At 48.9% G+C, this 18,943-nt stretch overlaps 7 protein-coding genes across 7 annotated transcripts; 3 read left to right on the top strand and 4 right to left on the bottom strand.

Annotated features, from left to right (window-relative positions):
- Positions 1-2,895, top strand: N7466_001971 (putative C6 transcription factor; the record flags this gene model as incomplete). The annotated part of the gene is made up of 1 exon (XM_057161369.1): positions 1-2,895. The coding sequence occupies one exon, from the start codon at positions 1-3 to the stop codon at positions 2,893-2,895; it is 2,895 nt and encodes a 964-aa protein (XP_057024654.1).
- Positions 2,896-4,529: 1,634 nt separating this feature from the next.
- Positions 4,530-6,214, bottom strand: N7466_001970 (uncharacterized protein; the record flags this gene model as incomplete). Its single annotated transcript, XM_057161368.1, has 4 exons — positions 4,530-4,739; positions 5,283-5,409; positions 5,478-5,777; positions 5,844-6,214. The coding sequence occupies 4 exons, from the start codon at positions 6,212-6,214 to the stop codon at positions 4,530-4,532; spliced, it is 1,008 nt and encodes a 335-aa protein (XP_057024653.1).
- Positions 6,215-6,555: 341 nt separating this feature from the next.
- On the top strand, positions 6,556-8,191 carry erg24B (uncharacterized protein; the record flags this gene model as incomplete). Its single annotated transcript, XM_057161367.1, has 3 exons — positions 6,556-6,644; positions 6,703-7,007; positions 7,083-8,191. 3 exons carry the CDS (start codon positions 6,556-6,558, stop codon positions 8,189-8,191), a joined length of 1,503 nt encoding a protein of 500 aa, XP_057024652.1.
- A 248-nt stretch (positions 8,192-8,439) lies between these two features.
- Positions 8,440-9,483, bottom strand: N7466_001968 (tRNA-specific adenosine deaminase; the record flags this gene model as incomplete). Its single annotated transcript, XM_057161366.1, has 1 exon — positions 8,440-9,483. The coding sequence occupies one exon, from the start codon at positions 9,481-9,483 to the stop codon at positions 8,440-8,442; it is 1,044 nt and encodes a 347-aa protein (XP_057024651.1).
- An 864-nt stretch (positions 9,484-10,347) lies between these two features.
- Positions 10,348-10,666, top strand: N7466_001967 (splicing factor 3B subunit 5 family protein; the record flags this gene model as incomplete). Its single annotated transcript, XM_057161365.1, has 2 exons — positions 10,348-10,590; positions 10,655-10,666. 2 exons carry the CDS (start codon positions 10,348-10,350, stop codon positions 10,664-10,666), a joined length of 255 nt encoding a protein of 84 aa, XP_057024650.1.
- Positions 10,667-11,262: 596 nt separating this feature from the next.
- Positions 11,263-13,389, bottom strand: N7466_001966 (uncharacterized protein; the record flags this gene model as incomplete). Its single annotated transcript, XM_057161364.1, has 1 exon — positions 11,263-13,389. One exon carries the CDS (start codon positions 13,387-13,389, stop codon positions 11,263-11,265), a length of 2,127 nt encoding a protein of 708 aa, XP_057024649.1.
- A 2,243-nt stretch (positions 13,390-15,632) lies between these two features.
- N7466_001965 (uncharacterized protein) lies at positions 15,633-16,664 on the bottom strand (the record flags this gene model as incomplete). Its single annotated transcript, XM_057161363.1, has 1 exon — positions 15,633-16,664. One exon carries the CDS (start codon positions 16,662-16,664, stop codon positions 15,633-15,635), a length of 1,032 nt encoding a protein of 343 aa, XP_057024648.1.
- Positions 16,665-18,943: the final 2,279 nt, after the last annotated feature.

Below are 18,943 nucleotides of genomic sequence, written 5' to 3'. Positions count from 1 at the left end.
ATGAGCCATCCCGACTCCGACGATTCACCATTGAAGACCTCTGGCGCTGGATTCGGTCTAGCCCAGGAGGACCCTGCAGCGTTCCTGGACGATTTTGATACCCAAAGCCATGCGAGCTCCCGCGATCCCGGTAGCACACGAACTGTTGACCCCGCGACGGGTCCCGACGGTGCGCTAGACAGTCACCTGGATGCCGCTACCCGAGACCTGAACTTCGAAACCCTCGATAAAGACAACAGACCAATGTGGAGCGAAATGAAGACCAAAGCTGGAAAGGAGCGGAAGCGATTACCGCTGGCCTGTATCGCATGTCGCCGCAAGAAAATCCGTTGCTCGGGGGAAAAGCCCGCGTGCAAGCACTGCACGCGCGCGAGAATCCCTTGCGTATATAAAGTCACCACGCGAAAAGCTGCCCCGCGGACAGACTATATGGCCATGCTGGATAAGCGATTGAAGCGGATGGAAGATCGCGTGATCAAGACCATCCCCAAGGATGAAGCGAGAGACATGGCCTCGATCGGCAGGTCGGTAGTCAAACCTTCGGCGCAAGCTCAGCTTTCAAAGCAGCAGAAAAAACGCAGCGCAGACGAGGCCTTTACAGCTGAAATGGAGGAATGGACCCGAGAAGAGCGTCGCCCGCCGCATGAGACACTGCCTATGAATCGCGAAGCCAGATCCTCGGATGGATCCGGACTTCTGACCGAAGGGGCGGAGTTCTTACCTTCGCTGGAGATACAGGAGCATTTGGCCGAGGTTTTCTTCGACTGTGTCTATGGACAGTCATATCTACTTCTACACAAGCCAAGCTTCATGAGGAGGCTCAAAGCTGGCACTGTTCCCCCGGTCCTTACTCTCGCCGTTTGCGCAGTCTCTGCTCGATTCTCAACGCACCCACAGCTGAACTCGGAGCCACCTTTTCTCCGCGGAGAAAACTGGGCTAACCCAGCTGCAGCAATTGCGCTCAGCCGACATGATGAGCCCAACATCACGATTCTAACAGTATTCCTTCTCCTGGGGCTGCACGAGTTTGGAACATGCCATGGCGGAAGAAGCTGGTCATTTGGAGGTCAAGCATTACGAATGGCATACGCCCTACAGCTTCACATGGAGCTCGAAAGCGACCCATTGCTCGGACAGGGCAATGGCAACTCGCAATTGAGTTTCACAGACCGGGAGATCAGAAGGCGAACTATGTGGGCATGTTACTTGATGGATCGCTATAACTCCTCGGGAAGTCAGCGACCACCTATTGGAAATGAGAAGTTTCTACATATCCAACTACCCATTAAGGAAACCCACTTTCAGATGGAAATACCTGGCCCTACAGAAGACTTGGATGGAGATGTTTTGAACCCTACACCCGAGAACTCGGGTCAACTGTCAAATGCCAGAGACAATATGGGAGTTTCGGCGTACATCATTCGTGCCATCGTCATCTGGGGTCGTCTTGTTGACTATTTAAACCTCGGTGGAAAGAGAAAAGACACTCATCCTCTTTGGCATCCGGAGTCCGGATACACGCTGTTGAAACGACAAATTGAAGAATTCTCCGCTTCACTTCCAGGGCCTCTCACATTTACATACGAAAATCTTCAAATTCATGCCGCTGAGAAGATAGCAAACCAATTTCTGTTCCTCCACATCATCATCCACCAGAATATGCTGTTCCTCAACCAGTTTGCCATTCCTCTTTCGCCCGGAGGCCGGCCCCCCAGGGACATGCCAAAACCATTCCTTAGCAACGCAGGGCGAGCAGCAGTGGAAGCTGCTCACCACATCTCTGTACTTTTTGATCGGGCTTCAGCCTATCCGCTCACCGTTCCTTTTGCCGGATACTGTGCATACACAGCTAGTACTGTTCATATCTGGGGTATATTTTCAAAGAATGTGCAACTTGAGGCTCGTTCAAAAGAGAATCTTCGACATACATATCGATATCTCAACAAAATGAAGAAGTATTGGGGCATGTTTCACTATATGGTCGAAAGTGCCAAAGACCGGTATCGACAGTTCGCCGATGTGGCCATTAAGGGATCTGTAGCCACGCAAAACGGCAGCTCATTAGCGCCAATGTTCCAATACGGTGACTGGTTCTCCAAATACCCACATGGTGTATCCAGATTACACTGGGAGGACCCGGATACACGGAATAAAGAGACGGGAGATGATGCTGTTATGGGCCAGAAGCCGGATCTTCAGAGCGTCGAGGATTTCTTCGCCAGCCTATCACCAACACCACAACCCGTTCTTCCTCGCAAGGTACGCCCTCGCAAGAACAGCAAGCTTTCTGATACCTCTAGTGTGGATCAAACATCTCCATCACAGATGGATGTGACCATGGGAAGTACTCCGACTATCCCAGGAAGCGCATTCCCCCAGCCATCCATGTACCCACCAAACCGGGCCATGTCGTTTAGTCAATTCGACTTCAGCATCCCGCAGGATCAGCTGCACCAGCTAGACAGACAGTTTGTCTACGGCTCGTTCGCTGACTTCGATCCCACTGCCTTCATACCCCCAAATAACCCATCTATTCCACCCGCCAACGGCGTCGATGCACAAGTTCCAGAGCAATCTCTTTTCACCGGTCAACTCGATCCAGGCGCACCCTCTGGAACAGGTGAATTCTATCAGCCCAGCGCGTGGTTCCTTCCATTCAATTTGGACCCGCTTGGTGGTGGTGGTGGTGGTGGTGCTAACTCAGGCCCCCCACCTGCTAGGAATGCACCACCTCCACCCGGCACTGCCCCAGCACCCGTTCCCGACGCCGCTGCGGGTAACGGCTCTGCAAGTGTTGGTATACCACCATTCGGTGGAACGGCCGATCTCCCCTTGAGTGCCTATGATTTAGGCCTAGGCGGACCAGATATGGGACCAGCCTCGCGGCACGTGTAATCTTAACCACACGGGCACCATACGGCTTCGGCCCTTCAACGACTGAGACGTGGTGTTTAATATCTTTTATAATGAGAGGGATTTGGTTTGGCTTTGGTTTTTGGTTTACTGGCTGGTGTTTTATTTTCTGTACTTTCCCAGGTCTGTTCTCCCGGGTGTACATATTCTTGACCTTGCATGTACCTATATTCCCCCGTGTAGTGATCTAGGCTCTAACGAATTGTACTCGTGAGTTTTTAGTCGATTTCTGAACGGATTTTCAAAAGAAAGCCTGCAGGTAGAACCTTCAGGCCCTCGGGCTTAAACCAGCCCTGGACACATTTAAACCGGGCCCAGGCTGGTAGATAATATAACTGGTATCAATTGATTAACAAGTTTCCTTGGAACACACCAAGAAAAAATCCCTCCATCAACTAGTCGGGTGGAGCCACAAACAAAAACAAAAAGAACAAAAAGAAAATCCTTGCATCATCCGTGAATCGAACACGGGCCTCGTCGATGGCAACGACGAATTCTACCACTAGACCAATGATGCTAGTTCATGTAAAGTGAACCAGCCTTTTGCCATATAATCCAGATAGAAATTTTCCCTTTTCCCGGAGTTACAAACCTTCAGGTTATGCTCAAGTGTTTCATATCTGTGTGAGAATTTCGACTTCAATGTTTCCTTTACTCGGCGAAATGTGTATGAAAACTATCAATCAACTCCATGTTTTTTAACCGCTTCTTCCCTTTATTTCTCTCATATTGAGCTCTGGGGCTCCCAGGTGTCAGGGGACTTGTGCAAATCCCAAAAATTCTTTGGTGGATATATGTATGCACTGGTGCATTTTATATTGTTGATCCACCAATTCAACATTAAACATTCAATGTTCGGAAATTTGTCCAAAAAAATCTCAGGAGAGTTCAACATTGAAGTAGCGACATAGGCCACTACCTACATAGATACATGCACCTGAAACCAATGTTGGAAATTAGCTAACATTGAACCAATGCCCAGGTGCAATTTCTATCGATGGCCGGACGCATCCCAAGGTCAATCAATTGATAATCAATTGATTAAGCTGCGATTTTGATGTTGCCTGTATCTTGAAATCACCTACCTAGTATGTATGATTTCTCTGAAAGTTCTACATGCCTCCGTCTGCCCAGGTGGCACCTGGGAGTTAATGCTGGTGAGCGGGAAAAGCAATGTTGAGTACCTCTATGTTCTCAAGTCATTTGAATAGATCATGTGCACATGTGTGCTTAAGATGAGACATACTATAAATACATCAATTCCAATGTGCATAGAGATACAGTAGGTTGATTTCAGCCTTAAACATTGAAGCTTTAAATAACCTTGGAAATGCTCAAGTATTCAATGTTGGAGACACACCCAAGCCAAGGTCAACTGTACTATCTGATAGCAATGGTTAGAGCCCTTGAGGGAAGTAATTGTGAAGAATGAGGGATGTATGTAAGAAAATCCATGAATGAAAGTAGTCAAAGGTCATCTGTGCAAATTTTCAAATTTCTATTAGAACTGGACTGAAGGGAAGATAATGTTCAATGTTTCAGCGAGATTTTCCAGCAAAAACCATGAAATCGGTGTGGATTAGCTCTGAGATGCCGTATAATGACAAGGTCGGGATCTAATCATCCCATTCTTCATCCAGCTGATCTATCAACCGATTCTCTGCATCAACATCGCCCCGACCACTGGAGCCTCTTCCTCGACCCCCAATAGCACCAATGAAGCCTCCACGGTCATCGGAGCCAGCACGTGTGTATCCACCATTCGATGGCGAACGTCTCAGACGAAGGCAACTGCCAATAGTTGAGAAGGAGATGATGAACATGTCCTGTTTCAGGAAAGATTATTAGCATGATGATTTGCTGAAATAACCGCATGAAAATCGAGTCCCCGGTCATAGATATGAAGCAAGTGTGGTGGTGTACTCGATTAATCAACTACCCAGAGTGGCGACTATCTAGGATGCATCCGATGTCCAGCCCACCAAGTAGAAGAATTGAGTCGATAGAAAATGACAAATGACCAGATGAACTGTCTGTAATGTATATGATGGCACCTGGCCTCAAACTCGCGACGAGTACATGCTGCGATCAACGCAGAAAAAGAGACCCGATTGACGTGGAAACAAGACGCGCGGAGGAAGAAAAGATAATAAATCAATCAGAGAGACCAGCTCTTCGATAAACCAAATGCGCGGTAGATGAATACAAGATCTTTTCTGATGTGATCGAGTCCCATACCGGCTGGAGCATGCTTAATCTAAACGCGAAACAGGTAATCCAGCCATGCTGGAGTTTTTGTGCTGATGCGAGGCCACAGTGCCATATCCGACCCTCCGAGACCGACAGGGAATTAAAGCCAAGAGACATACCTTGATGAAGTCAAGCATTCCAGCCCACAAACTGAAGTTGGGGCATTGGCGCCAGCCACGCTGGTGCATGACGGTACGTTGATAAGCACAACCTCCAATGAAATAGGCGGCAACGGCAATGAGCATACTATAATTCCCAGATGTTAGTGTTCTTCAAATCCCAAGTCTGGTAGGAAATTCAGTGTGAAAGCTTACATGACACCGAAAACACCACCCGGCCCCATTCCGCCGGAGTTGGGGTCCACGGCGATTCCACCACATGCAGCGGAACTGCGAATCTCAAAGTAGTACGAGCAGGAATCCATAGTGCCGACAAAGGATGCGGTTGCCTGGTTTGCCGGAGCATCACGATCACAGAGAAAAGACATCAGGGTGGACATGGTTCGGACGGAAGCATTCGAGCTAGCGCCATTGAGCTCATCGGGACAAGGGGAACCGTTCGTATAGTTAAGGACCAGTTTGCGACCACGGAAGAAGGGATCCGATGCTTGTTCACTGTCAAAAACGCAAGAAAGTCAGTATGCGAAACACCAAGATCCGGAGCGCAAGGGATCAACATACCCCAGCGAATATATCTTCCCATGCTGTTCGTAGAACGCGCTGATATTCTGCCAACGGGAAGATGGCACGCCCACCACATCGGTAAAGTTCTCAATCACCGGCGCGCATACATTGAGTGTGAAGTTTGCGGGGTAGTCATGGCCCTTCGCGGGCCAACTTTCATCCCGATCCTCCGATGATACTTTCTTGCCGTTCTTCATCGGTGGTGGGGATAACGAGATCGGATTGAGATCATAATAGAGGCCACTGGTTGGCGAATGCGCCACGCATGAGGAATCATCGGTCAAGTGAGAGTTGCTGGCGGCGCATGAAAGTCCCAATATGGACGATAAGAAGAGAAGGGAATAATGAGTGGAGCTAGTGAGTTTCATGACTGAAATGAGATGGCGCAAGTCTAAAACTTGCAAAGTGTAAGAAAAAGAACGTCTATTCGAAGAATATGGGGGAGTCCAGCTCTCTGTGGGTGTGATAAGTGAAGGATGAAGGAAGGGTTGAGATTTGGAGAATTGAAACAAGAAGCTTACGTATCATCTGTTGTTTTCACGCTGCGCTTATGATTGGCGATTGCGGAGAAACCGGAGCACGGGATCCGGCGTCGTACGCGAAACTTGGCTCAATCCGTAGCTTGGTTATTCGCGCCTATTTATTCGCCAATCCCCCTCGTTCTCGATAAGATCAAATTCCACTGAATTGGATCCTTGGGAACTTCGCCATGTCTCCTAAAAAAGCCTCAAAGACTTCACTGTCAAAGTCACAGGGGCAACCTGTCCCTGAAAAGCGTGGCTATGAATTTGGTGGGCCGTACGCACTTCAGCCGCCCATATTGATTGATGAGAACTTGAATTAACACATATTATAGGCTCGGTGCCTTCGGAATCGTCTTCGGTCTCCCAATTCTAGTTTACGTTTTCACTTTCGTCTGCAATGATGTGTCTGGATGCCCCGCGCCTTCATTGCTTAACCCCTCGACCTTCTCTATCGACCAATTGAAACTTGAAGTGGGCTGGCCCGAGGAGGGCATTGCAGGTCTCTTTGATACTGAGGTGACCCTATGGATCTTGAGTTACTATGCTTTCAGTCTGTTCTTGCAGATTTCGCTGCCTGGTCAGGTCTTGGAGGGTGTTGCTTTGGCTTGCGGAGGACGACACAAGTATAAATTCAATGGTATGGCGGGACCCAGAGCTATCCCAGATAAGGTCAATGATATAGGAGTATGCTGACAATGATTTCATTTGATAGCTTTCCCCTCAGCCCTCATCATACTTGGCGGATTGGCCTCTGGTACCTACATGCATGGAGCGGATTTCGTGGTGTGGACCTTCCTGTGGAACAACTATGTTAAGGTCATTACTGCCAACCTTCTGATCTCTTCCGTGGTCGCCCTTTTCGTCTATCTGAAGAGTTTCTCGGTCCCCGAGCCTGGCAGCGCCAACCCCGACTCCCGCGAACTGGCTCCCGGCGGTCACACCGGAAATGTGCTTTACGACTTCTTTATCGGTCGCGAACTTAACCCCCGAGTTCGGTTGCCAATTCCATTCATCAGCGAGGAGTCGCGCACTCTTGATATTAAGGTCTTTATGGAGATGCGACCTGGTTTGCTCGGATGGACCATCCTGAACCTGTCCAATGTCGCTCACCAGTACCGCACCTACGGCTACGTCACCGATTCCATCGTTCTCGTCACCATCTTCCAGGCATTCTACATCCTGGACTCCCTTTACATGGAGCCGGCAATCATGACCACTATGGATGTGATCATGGATGGATTCGGCTTCATGCTCTCCTTTGGAGATGTGGTTTGGGTCCCCCATGTCTACAGCATCCAGAGCCGCTACCTTGCCGTCTTCCCCCTTCAGTTGGGCTGGTCCGGCATGGCGCTCGTCGTGGGTGTGACTGCCGTTGGATACTCAATCTTCCGTGGAGCCAACAACCAGAAGAATCGATTCCGCACTGACCCCAACGACCCGCGCGTCAGCCATATCAAGTTTATTGAAACCGCTAGTGGATCGAAGCTTATGACTTCCGGCTGGTGGGGCCTTGCCCGGCATATCAACTACCTGGGTGACTGGACCATGTCTTGGGCATACTGTCTGCCCACTGGCATTGCGGGTTATGCCATTATTGAAACCATCAACCCTGCCAGTGGCCACCTGGAGAAGCAGGCCGTGCAGACCCCCGAGGTTCGCGGCTGGGGAATGGTTTTCACGTACTTCTACATGCTGTACTTTGCGGTCTTGTTGATTCATCGTGAGATGCGCGACGAGGAGAAGTGCGAGAGGAAGTATGGCGCGGACTGGAAGCGGTATACATCGCTGGTTCGCAGCCGAATCATTCCCGGCATTTACTAGAGGGTTGCCTCTTGAATAACATGTCGCCTTGTGGACAAGGGAAACAGTGGTATTCTAGACTCAGCGCAAATTTGACGCTATTGTTTATTGTCTCTTAGCCTAAAAACTTGGTTTCTGTATAGTACTTTTTAATGTGTTGTTTCATGAACTCAACTAAAAAGTTCATACGTTCACAGTAACGTATTGGATCTGAAGCACTTATTCTTCAGTAATATAATTATTATTATTTTGCCCAGACTCCATGAGCTTCAGCGCTTCCGCTTCTTATTATCGACCAAAACATCTAGCCCCCAACTTTCATCTCCCACGTTGCGTACCCACCCCTTAAGAACCCCTCTGGCATCTCGTATGGCATCTTCACGAGCTTTAAGGGGGTCTGGTATATTTCTTTGCGCTTGCTTCGAGTCTTGGTATGTCGCCGCTGTTTGGGTATCTGGCGAAGGGCATGTTTCTGAAAGGACCTGGGCAGTTGTATCCGTCGGCTGCTCCTCGGTGCCTTGTAAATTCTTTACGCGATCTTCTGACTCAATGATTTTTGAGCTGACAGCCCAAAGTTTCGCCCGAGATAGGGCTGAAGCACCCCGTGGAAGAAGTGAGGATATTTTGCTTCCTTGCTTCACTCCCCCAATAATACTTTCGTGCAAGCCAGTATTGGATCGAGAGAGTGTGGCCAACTTCTTGCTACCGGTATCTGAAAGTAGTTCACAGTGCATATGCGAATGCGATGGAGCTAAAGTCCACACTGCACTTACATTACCCGGCTTACCCTTCTTTGGCACGGCTGTAGAGTTGGCAATAGATTTTTGCTTCGAGAATTTCCACAGCGCATGAATTTCTTCAGCAGGCACTGACAGAATTTGAAATGGATTGAATCGATATCCGATATTATCCGATGTATCAGATGGCCAGGCCCGTCCTTTTAGATCCTTCATTCGGCCGTTCTCTCCAAAAGCCCTCTCGCATGCAATGTGGCTAATTTCATCCGCTGGTAGAACAAGTCCTGCCAGGTATGCATTCTGGGTTGGGGCAACAAGGCGACTAGTCTGCCATGAGATCAATGAAGAAACCTGCTTCAAGGCCAGCTTATCCGAGCAGGATTTGCTGCGTGTTGACTCTGCGTCTGTGCGGGCTGGTTTGCGACGCACAACGCCCAGAAGAGAGAAATGAGCTCGACCATCGAGGAGGATATCCTCCACCAAAGAAGATTCTTCCTGCGTTTCTGGAACAGGTTTTGTTTCACGGAGCACCTCCCATGGCGTAGCGTCGTCTTGAGCGGCCATGCAGAGCTCCATGCTTCCATCGCCACAAGGAGCACATGTACAATACATGTATAATTTAACGTCGGGCTGTATTTCAAAAGGCGGCCAATGTATTGACGATGCTGATGAGTCGCTGCTCTCTTTTGAAGATTGCCTTCTTCGAATGAATTTAGATGGAGTAGGCTTGGCATTCTCAACTCGTTCTTCCATCATTAAGCCATGGCATTCTGTCAAAAGCCAGTAGTTGAAAGCACGGACGGATAAGATCTCTGCATGGCAATCATGAAGGACGAGACCTCGGCACCGGGGAATATGAGATGCCGATAAACATTTTGCACCGCTTCTGTAAGCCAGTCAGTTGAGGGCTCATACCAGGGAAGTTTTCCTAGATGGAGCCAAACCTACGTGACCGTTATGCAATGAAGACTTTCCGAAGATGTATTTTCGCCTATCGATTACAACGGGCATGTTATTTAAAATCCCAATTTAGATTTTCCAAAAATATACGTACCCTTGACAGCTACAATGCCGGTCATTGGAATCCACTCCCTCGAGCCATCAGGTAAAATAGTTGGTTTACTGCGCGTGGGCAATGCATCAAAATGAGCATGTACCAACGAGGCTATCCGAGACGGCAATGGTGCCGTAGGTGTCAGTTCAGACATAATTTCACATGCAAAGTAAATTGAATGAGAAAAAAGCCCCAAAGAGCATGTTACTGAACCGTTTGATTAAATTTGTGCCTAACTTGGAATGTACGAAGTGGGTTGATCTGCGATTTTGATAGATGGTCACATGACCGCGCATTACAGCGGCAGTCTTATCTTAACCTTCTCTAGTAGACTTTACCTGTCACCCGATACATCCTCGACACCGCAGACAGCTTTACAACCCACAATGGCCGACAAACTTCGCACTCTCCAGAACCTCGAGGCGCTTCAGGCCCGCTACATCGGTACTGGACACGCCGATACCACCAAGTACGAATGGACCTCCAACATCATCCGCGACAGCTGCGCGTCGTATGTCGGACACAACCCGCTTCTTTCCTACATGGCCGTTGGAATGGGTGAATCAAAGGAGAAGACACGCACGATTATGCTAGAGAAAATGGTCAGGGGCGCTGGTAACCCTCCAGAGGTACGCTGTTCTCCTTGGAGATGACGCAAGAGCGAATAACTGACCTTTCTTGCTTGGATTATAGACGCAGGAGTAACGAGCTTGAGACGAATCTCTGCGATATCCAATGCTTGTACCACACAATTGATACCCAACTCGGAGCTCTCCTCTCGAATGAGAAATATTTCTGAAGCTACTACATCTCCATGCCTCACTCTACCCTTGCGAATGCGCCCAGAGGCCTAAAATGATACCCGATCTAACTACGGCGACTCAATACACCCCCAACCATATTTTATTCACCTCGGGGCTGGCAAATCGAATATGGCGACCCATCGATGCAAACATAGTACCCACGGACATACTTGGAACTATTGCTCCCGCGCAAACGAATTCCTGAATCTGAAGGACCGTTACACTATCCAAGCACAAAATGAAACCTGGTCCTATAGGTCTTCAGATTTTTACACATGGCCGGAAATCCGTGTGTACAGGATAGTTGTCAACAGTGGACTGGGAGTACGCGGAGGTACTGTGCCACAAAGTCCCTGCTCATACAATGGCCCGAGATCATAGTTTAGTCAATACACTTCAATTGATAACAAACAAACTCCATCGCTAGTATAAACCCTTCAATATCTGACATGATATGTACAGTCATTCTGGAAAGTTTTGAATAACTCCAACAGATAATCAAGTAGAATCTTCAGCCACATTTCTCGCGGCCAACTTCGTATTTTCCGCTTGCAACGCGGCAACGATATCAACCCACTTTTGGCGCTCAGAACGCAGACTAGTCACCTCTTTCTTCAAATCCTTCACTTCCTGCCTCAAACCCTCGACCTCAGATCGAGACTTGGACTTCTCCGAGCGTTCGGCATCTTTCCGCTGCCGAACCTCAATCTTCGAAGCAACTTTCAGCTGACTACCCTCAACCTTGCGCAGCTGCTTCAAAAGCTTAGCTTCCTCATTGAGAAGCTGTGCAGCCGCTTTGTGCACCTGTGGCGGTGGCTCCGGCGTAGAAGTCTGCGTCTGCACCGGGTCCCTGTCATCGCTGCTATTGCTGTGTCGCTGGCTTTGCCGTGGCGAAACGCTATTCGGCGTTGCGGATCTGTTCTCCGCTGCGCGTTTGAGCATCCCGCTTGTATCGCTATCGATGTCGGTGTTGAGACCCCTCGCGGGCGTCAACAGACCGCTTTGAGAGGATATGTGCATGTTGTCCAGATCCGCGCGGATCGTGTCGAGTTTCAGCTCAATTTCGCGTTTGCGAAGGGCTAGCTTGGCGAGTTCCTTTTCGTTGGAGCTTAGTTTGCCGTTTTTGGTCATTTCCATTAGTTCGGCTGGAGGGATGTCGTTTTGCACCACCTCGCCTACTATAGGTGTTGCTGCCTTGGAGCGGGCGGAGGCTAACGATGCTTGTTCGGGGTCTTTGCTGGTTGTAGATCGGGCGCCGTGACTGGCTTTTGTGCTGGAAGATTTGAAGCTGCGCACTTCGGCATCGTCGGCTGTCTCGTCGTGAGAGTTGAAGTCGCCCGGGACCGAGCGGGATGGTGCTTGGTGGTGTGGGATGTAGTCGAAGACTGCTGGTGCGTATCTTTCAAGACTGGAGTTGACAAGACCTGTGACGCTGGCAATCAGGCCGTGGTGAGAATGGACATCTGAGTCTGTGAGGTCCGATTCTGAGTCCGACTCAGACTGGCTTTCTTCTTCATCGTGGCTGTTTTCAATCTTGATCTCCGGAGATTTGGGATTCTCAACATTGATGTCCCCCTGTGAACTCTTCTCTCGCTTCGCAGGCTTGTCTTCCTGGATAGCCCAATCGACAAATTTGGCTGCATCTGCTCCCACGCTCTTTGGTGTGCCCTTATCCACCATCCATCGTGGGATACTGCCGCCTGGATCACTCCTGGTGACCATGATCCACTCGACTGGATTCGATTCAGGATCATTTTCAGAGCTATCAGCAGTTCCACTATCCTGGCTCTTCCTTGCACTCTTTGCACTGGAAGAGCTACTGCTAGTGCCAGGGGTGCTTTGCCTGGGAATCTCACGAACAAGTTCAACAGACTCATATTCACCTCTGGTATACCCGGATTTATGCGGTGTGTCGGGGTGATCGCACGGCTTGGAAATCATCAACCAACTCCGGCCGGGCTGCTTAGTCCCACCGATCCGCAAGCCGGTATCCGACGTGATCATCATAGTCACAAAGTCCCGTGGAGCCGTAGGCTTTGGAAACTGCGCCGAAACGTGGTAGACGGTAACATGTGCGATCACGGAACCGCCTTCGTCCTTCACCTCCACCGACTCAACCTTTCGCTCAGCTCCAATACCGCGGATGCTCTTATCGGGAGTCTGCCCCTTGTCGATTTTCTTCCGATTAACCTTCAATGTTTCGTCATACTCTGATGAGATCTTCTCTTGCCACCGCGTAAATGGCATACCCTCATGTACGCTCCGTCTCCCGAACCACGACCCGCCTCCATCGTGAGCGGAGAGCTTCCATACATTCACGCCGAGGGGATTATCCTTGGGTCCACCCATCTTGATGGGCTTACCCCATTGCTTCTGTAGAGATGTAATTTCTGGGTCTGTCTCTCCGACTCGAGCTGACGAAGGTACAACGCGGGGAGTGGATGAGGAATCGGAATCACTTTGGCTGTCGTTCTCATATGGTGGGGGATCTGGGAGTGACTCCGCTACTAATCGGGCGCGATGAAAGATGTCACGAATGTAGTTGCGGAGTTCGTCGGGTGATTGGGGAACATCATCCCATGTTGTCGGCTTTAGACATTCGAGCGCATCATGTAAGGTGGCCATGGGGATTGAGGACCGGGTTGTTCGGATTGGTAGGGAAGAGAGGAACCGGGAGCTATAATATTGTGACTTTCACCAAAGACTGTCAGTAATGTACATAGTGGTGTATGTGGCACGGTGGGATCTGCAGGGCCGAATCGAATGCTGACGGCCCTGGAGATAAGTAACCATTGGGAAGACGGCCCCCTGTTGATAGAGAAAAAGTGTACATACTGCTTTTCCAAATAAGGCGCGACTGTACTTTTGAATCGGTGCTTTTTTTGCTCTCAAAGAGTTAAATAATGCAGGAAATGGTACACGAAACGCGATAGATGATTGATAAGTGCAGTGGGGGAATGAGAGATTCCGATAAGATAGAAGGCTTAGGTGAGAATGATCAAGCTTTCAAAAGCACCAACCCAATTCAATATTAGTAGGGGTTAAAAAAGGGCACTCCTTTGCCACTATATTTGTTTTCCCTCTCAGGAGAATAGGAGTTCGGCGATTACGGTATCTGGCATTCATGCCGATGTTGAAGCCTGCTTGGCCGGAGTTGTTGCTGACGTCATTATCGTGGGGATAAAGTGGAGTCGCTGCTAACTACAGTGTAGTATATTGGCCCTGGTCTATGGTTCCCCCATTCTGACCACTATTTGATTTTGTTATGACCTGCAGATCTACATGGTTACAATACTTGTTTCTGGAGATTTGTGGAACTCGTTGAGTCTTCCAAGGTTACTCCGGGGAGTATTGGAAGCTCCATAGTGAGATTTCGGACATGTACGAAGAATTCTTGTCTCTCAAGGGCCCACAGACTCAATACCAATTGAAACGAATCTCTTATTTTGAGGAGTTTTGAACATTTGAATACATAATCTACATATTTTAGCTGCCAAGTACTTTACTCGAAGAGTGGAACAGGGACAGCGCTTTTGTGGTAGTATGCACCTTTCAAAGAATTCACTCTAAAAGATACATACAAATTGGGGTTTAGGTAACAGATTGACAAGAAAGACAAGAGAAGAGATAGACAGCCAGCGCGGGAGGTCTTGCCTCCCGTACGTGACAAAAGGAATGAAAGCCGGCATCCCAATCTCGGTGTCAGGTAGAAAAACCAAAAAAAAAGCTTCATCATCTGGTGACAGAGCTCCTGACATCCAAGCTCATCCAGTAATGCTCAAAGCCCAGCCTGGATGAGGTAGGGTTTGACCCCAATGGTGTGCGAGTCGTGGTAATATGGCAGTGAGATCGAAGCAAATAGAAGGACAGACCCAGCCTGCCGGTCGTCAAAAAGGCTGGACGTAAGAAAATGCTACAGGTCACAGACCTTAAAAGCTCAAATCCAATTCCGGCTTTCATGCCCATCATTCGCCACAGGCGAAGATATGGGTTTGACGAGAGGCGTGGACAGGGTCCGTGTTTCGTTTCGGTCGAGCTGCAACGCCAAAGACCATGACAAGCGAGAAAAGAAAGGGTGCATGGATCCAGCATGTCAAATGCTGGAAACACCCAGACGCGTAGATATCTCCTCCAACCGTCCCAGTCAAGGGCAGGTTGCCAGTCCGATATCCAGTATCAGAAAAGAAGATATCTTCAATGGCGGAACCCACAATGGAAGTAACACAACATAGAATCCGGTCAATGATGTAACTCCCCATTTGGTCACCATTGAGCAGCGCCAATCATAAAAAAAAAAGACATAACTGTGGAAAATCCACATCCGAATTCATATCCCGTGTGCCGCGAGGCTTCCTGGTCTTCATGACATATATATGGGACATGAAACAAAAGAGAAAATAAACACAAGAGCCGACCCGTCGCTTCTTGATGCAAAAGGAAAGCTGCAGAAACTAACAAGACGCTATCGCTGGCTGAATAAAAACAGAAACGCAAGCAAATAAAAAGAATCACAGGTACAACGCAGATGCCAAAAAGGATTATTCTGGAAGATGCAATGACAACGAAGTGGAGTATCACAGATGCACACAGGTCAATCAAACAAGAACGCCGTCAAGAATGCCAATTAGTCGGAAGGTTGGAATTTGATCCATGTTTGGACCCACTTCCGCAAATATTGTCGGAGAAGTCCGAAGTCGCACGAGGGAGGTCTGATCTAGAACGGTCCACGTTCAGGAGAAATCAGCGTAGCGACCCCGGGGGGTTAGGGAGATCCGCGGAGGTATGACCGGCAAGGAGAAGCAAGGGCAGGAAATGGAGGGAGAGGAATAGACACCCATGGAAGTCGAAGCGTAATGAGGTGTTATTCCTTAGTAGATCGTCGTGCCGTAGGGCATCGGAGCGAAATCTCCCCAGCCGAAGCCTGTAATGCTGGCTACCGAACCGCAAGGTTGCACGAGCGTACTCGGGAGTGGGAGGGGCGCAAGGAGTGCCGAGGTCGTTACCATGTTGTCATACGGGAGGTACGGGGCGGTGGTGTACGGCTGGCAGTAGGACGGGGTCGGTGATGGTAGTTGAGCATCACTGAAACTGAGACTGGCCCAAAGATTCGGATTAGAATCATCCGCGCTGGCCGGGGTTGGACTGGGCGGCAGTACTTTCCACGAGTCGAGTTGCGCGGATGGCGGGATGGGGTTGTGGCACCACCAGGCTTCCGGGCCAGTCGAGCTGGGGAGGAGAGGCACGGCGCGCATCACATCCACCACCCGTGGTGGAGGTGGTAGCAGGGGCACGAAGAGATTCGAGATGGCCTGCTTAGCATCCTCGCCCCGTCCACACATCAGATCTCCGGCGCCATCCTCCTCCAATCCTTCCAGGGCTTCAGCATCGGTACGGTAGACGAACTTGTTAGCGGCTTGCACGAACTCCTCCTGTAACTTCTTCAGCTGGCTCTGCTTTCCCGACCAATCCCACGTGTTGGCGGCCGCATCCACCGAGTAGACGTCTTGATGATAATCCACCAGGGCTTCAATCGTCTCCGGGGTTAGTTTGAATGCGACTTCGTTTCGGGAGACCATGTCGACGTGTACAACGTAGGCTTCCATGTGGATCATCTGGTAGTTGAAAAGACCTTCGACAAGTGGGTTCTCATCCTTCCGTAGCTCCGCTTCGGGGGCCTTGGTGAACATCATCGAACACAAGGTCCAAATGGCGTTCTGAGACGACAGGGTCTCTGTCAGACACCGGGTGTGTTGGGTGACATTGTTCAGAGGACGTTTGACCCGATTAACTCGTTTCAAGGTGGCCGTCAACCATGGCGCGACCTTGGTATTTAACACGACGTTGGGGGAGGACCGCGGCGCAAAGGCGGCTGCCGATGACGGCAATAACATTGTTGGCATTATGACTCTGTGCGAATAGGGATACGACCGGCGTTGGCAAGGAATATAAAAGAATGTAGAAGATAATCAAAAGTCCTGAATCATAAAGGCGACATTCGCCCACACAGTAAAAGATAAAGAAACACCGAGATGTGATGACTTTCACGATGATGTTTTCTCTTGCTTCTCTTTCTCTTTTTTGTTTTTCGGAAATCTCGGGATTTTTCTCTCGCTTGTTTAGATCGATCGCATAGTCTGCGAGAAAGGTTTCAAGAGGTTCCTATTGAGGGGGCCGAAAAGAAAAGGTTGCGTTACTATTAAAGTGCGGGCGAATGCGCGGGGGGGTGAAATGGAAACAAATGAAGGGAAAATTAACTATCAAAAAGGAGAGAACGTGGTCAACAGGGTGATATAAAGAGAAAAGAAAGGATGGACGATACCATTAAGAAGAATCGGAGGGGCGGGATCCATAACGGAGGCGCAATGCAGGTGGAGATTTGAATTCTCTATATACACATTAACAGGCCTAGGGCTTTTTCTTGCTGTATGCAGCCAGATGGAGTCGGGTATGATACAAGTACTGAACCACACGGACTCCCCGATCTGCAGCAATCTCTACCGGGACTTTTTTTTATTATTATCTTTTTTTTAGGTGGCAAAGATACAGATGAAGTTGAAAGATGGACTTGTTACAACTTATTGAAACAACATTGAAGCAAATCGTTAGAACCAACCGTTTATTTTGGTATACAACCTATATTGTACCCAACAAGAAAAAAAAAGCAAAGAATGAAAAAAACCTAACCCTAGAACTTATCAATAGGTATTATCGGGGATAAATTACCAAAACTTTGATACTTGATCGCACAGTGTTTCCCAGTCTCACTGCGCGTTGCACGTCCATTTGGTCAGAGCCATCTGCAAGATGCCCCAAACTGCAAAAGCTAAGCCCCGATGATCCGCACTACGGAACAGTCTTTGCTTCTTTTTTTTTAAAGGAAATCTTCCGAGTCCAGCTTCTCGAAATAATCAGAATTAGAAAAACAAACAAATAAAACTAGGATATGGCGTCTTGGCTTGCATCTAGAAATTTGACATGCATTCCATCGAAATACTTCCTTTCCATACATGGGCCTCATGTTCAGGTGCGTAGGTTCAGTCTTCAGGGCTATACGAATGAATCTCAGCTCAGTGGAATCCCCAAAAATACCACTGTGCGATGGAGATGTGGAAAGAGAAAGAGCAAACCATGGAACTCTTTTCAACGAGCGCTTCCTTATGCCGCTAATAATTACTCCACAAACCCTAACCAGAATGCTGATCTCTTACGGAGATCGCACATATCTTCTCCCACGTTCCCGGTCTCGAACTTCTTTTGTTTCAGACATCAATATTATTTTATATCTGATAAAAAAGGGGGGTTGAAAAAAAAAAATAAAAACTAAAAAGCAGGGGGGAGTTCCCCCTCGAAAAAAAAAACAGGCAGGTAACAATGGTATTTTCCTCCAACGTCGTTTCGATGAGTCGAATTGGTGGAGGACCTCAGCTGATGGAGGGTCGAGCAGACGTGGGGCAGGTTGGTCTTGGGCCGCTTCTGGTCTCGGATTCGTCGGTCATGACCGAGTCCGCCCGCACTAACGAGCTGAGATCCCTGCTCCGATCTGCGATTGGGCTGAATGCTGCCCGCTCATTGACTTTTTTGAGGCGCCCGGCTTTCAAACCAGCGGTAACAATACCGGTTTTGTTGGTTCTTCAGCACTTGTGTGAGGGCCACATGATTGTGATCTCATCTCACAGCGACTTCCCTCTTTCCATGCGCCATGAGGCTTTCCTCCTTCAATCAGCGGCTTGCAATTCAACAACCCTGGAGCCTGGGCGGCATACGATTTCGGTCATGTGGTCTGGGGTTGCAGGGGGGGTACGGAGTACATAGCGGTTGGAATCGGTGATCAAAAGGCCTTTCCAACCTCATGCATATTCAGAAAATAATCTACAATTTTACAGGTCCCTACAGGTCAGTTACAGAGACTTCAGCTAAGAAGTCAGGTTTTCATGCAATTTCCCTGCTTTGTTGGCAGATCTCGGGGAAAAGCGATGTTTTGTTTTTCTTAAAATAGTATGATTTTGCACTGCCACTTATGCGCCACGTCAACTCGCCACCGGCTATCGGAACTGTGGCGGTGCCTTATATCTTAGGCTCAAGTTATGATTCACGACTTCTCAGCGTGCTTGCCTAACAAGCGCGTAACAAAACTTGACACAAGTTCTCAAGCTTGTCTTCATTCCCAATCAATTAAGCT

Source organism: Penicillium verhagenii, assembly GCF_028828195.1.
Source record: "Penicillium verhagenii strain IBT 33310 chromosome Unknown utg000003l_segment0_segment0, whole genome shotgun sequence".
Lineage (NCBI taxonomy): Eukaryota > Fungi > Ascomycota > Eurotiomycetes > Eurotiales > Aspergillaceae > Penicillium > Penicillium verhagenii.
Note: the sequence above shows the minus strand (reverse complement) of the source record. Positions and strands in the feature narration are given on the sequence as shown.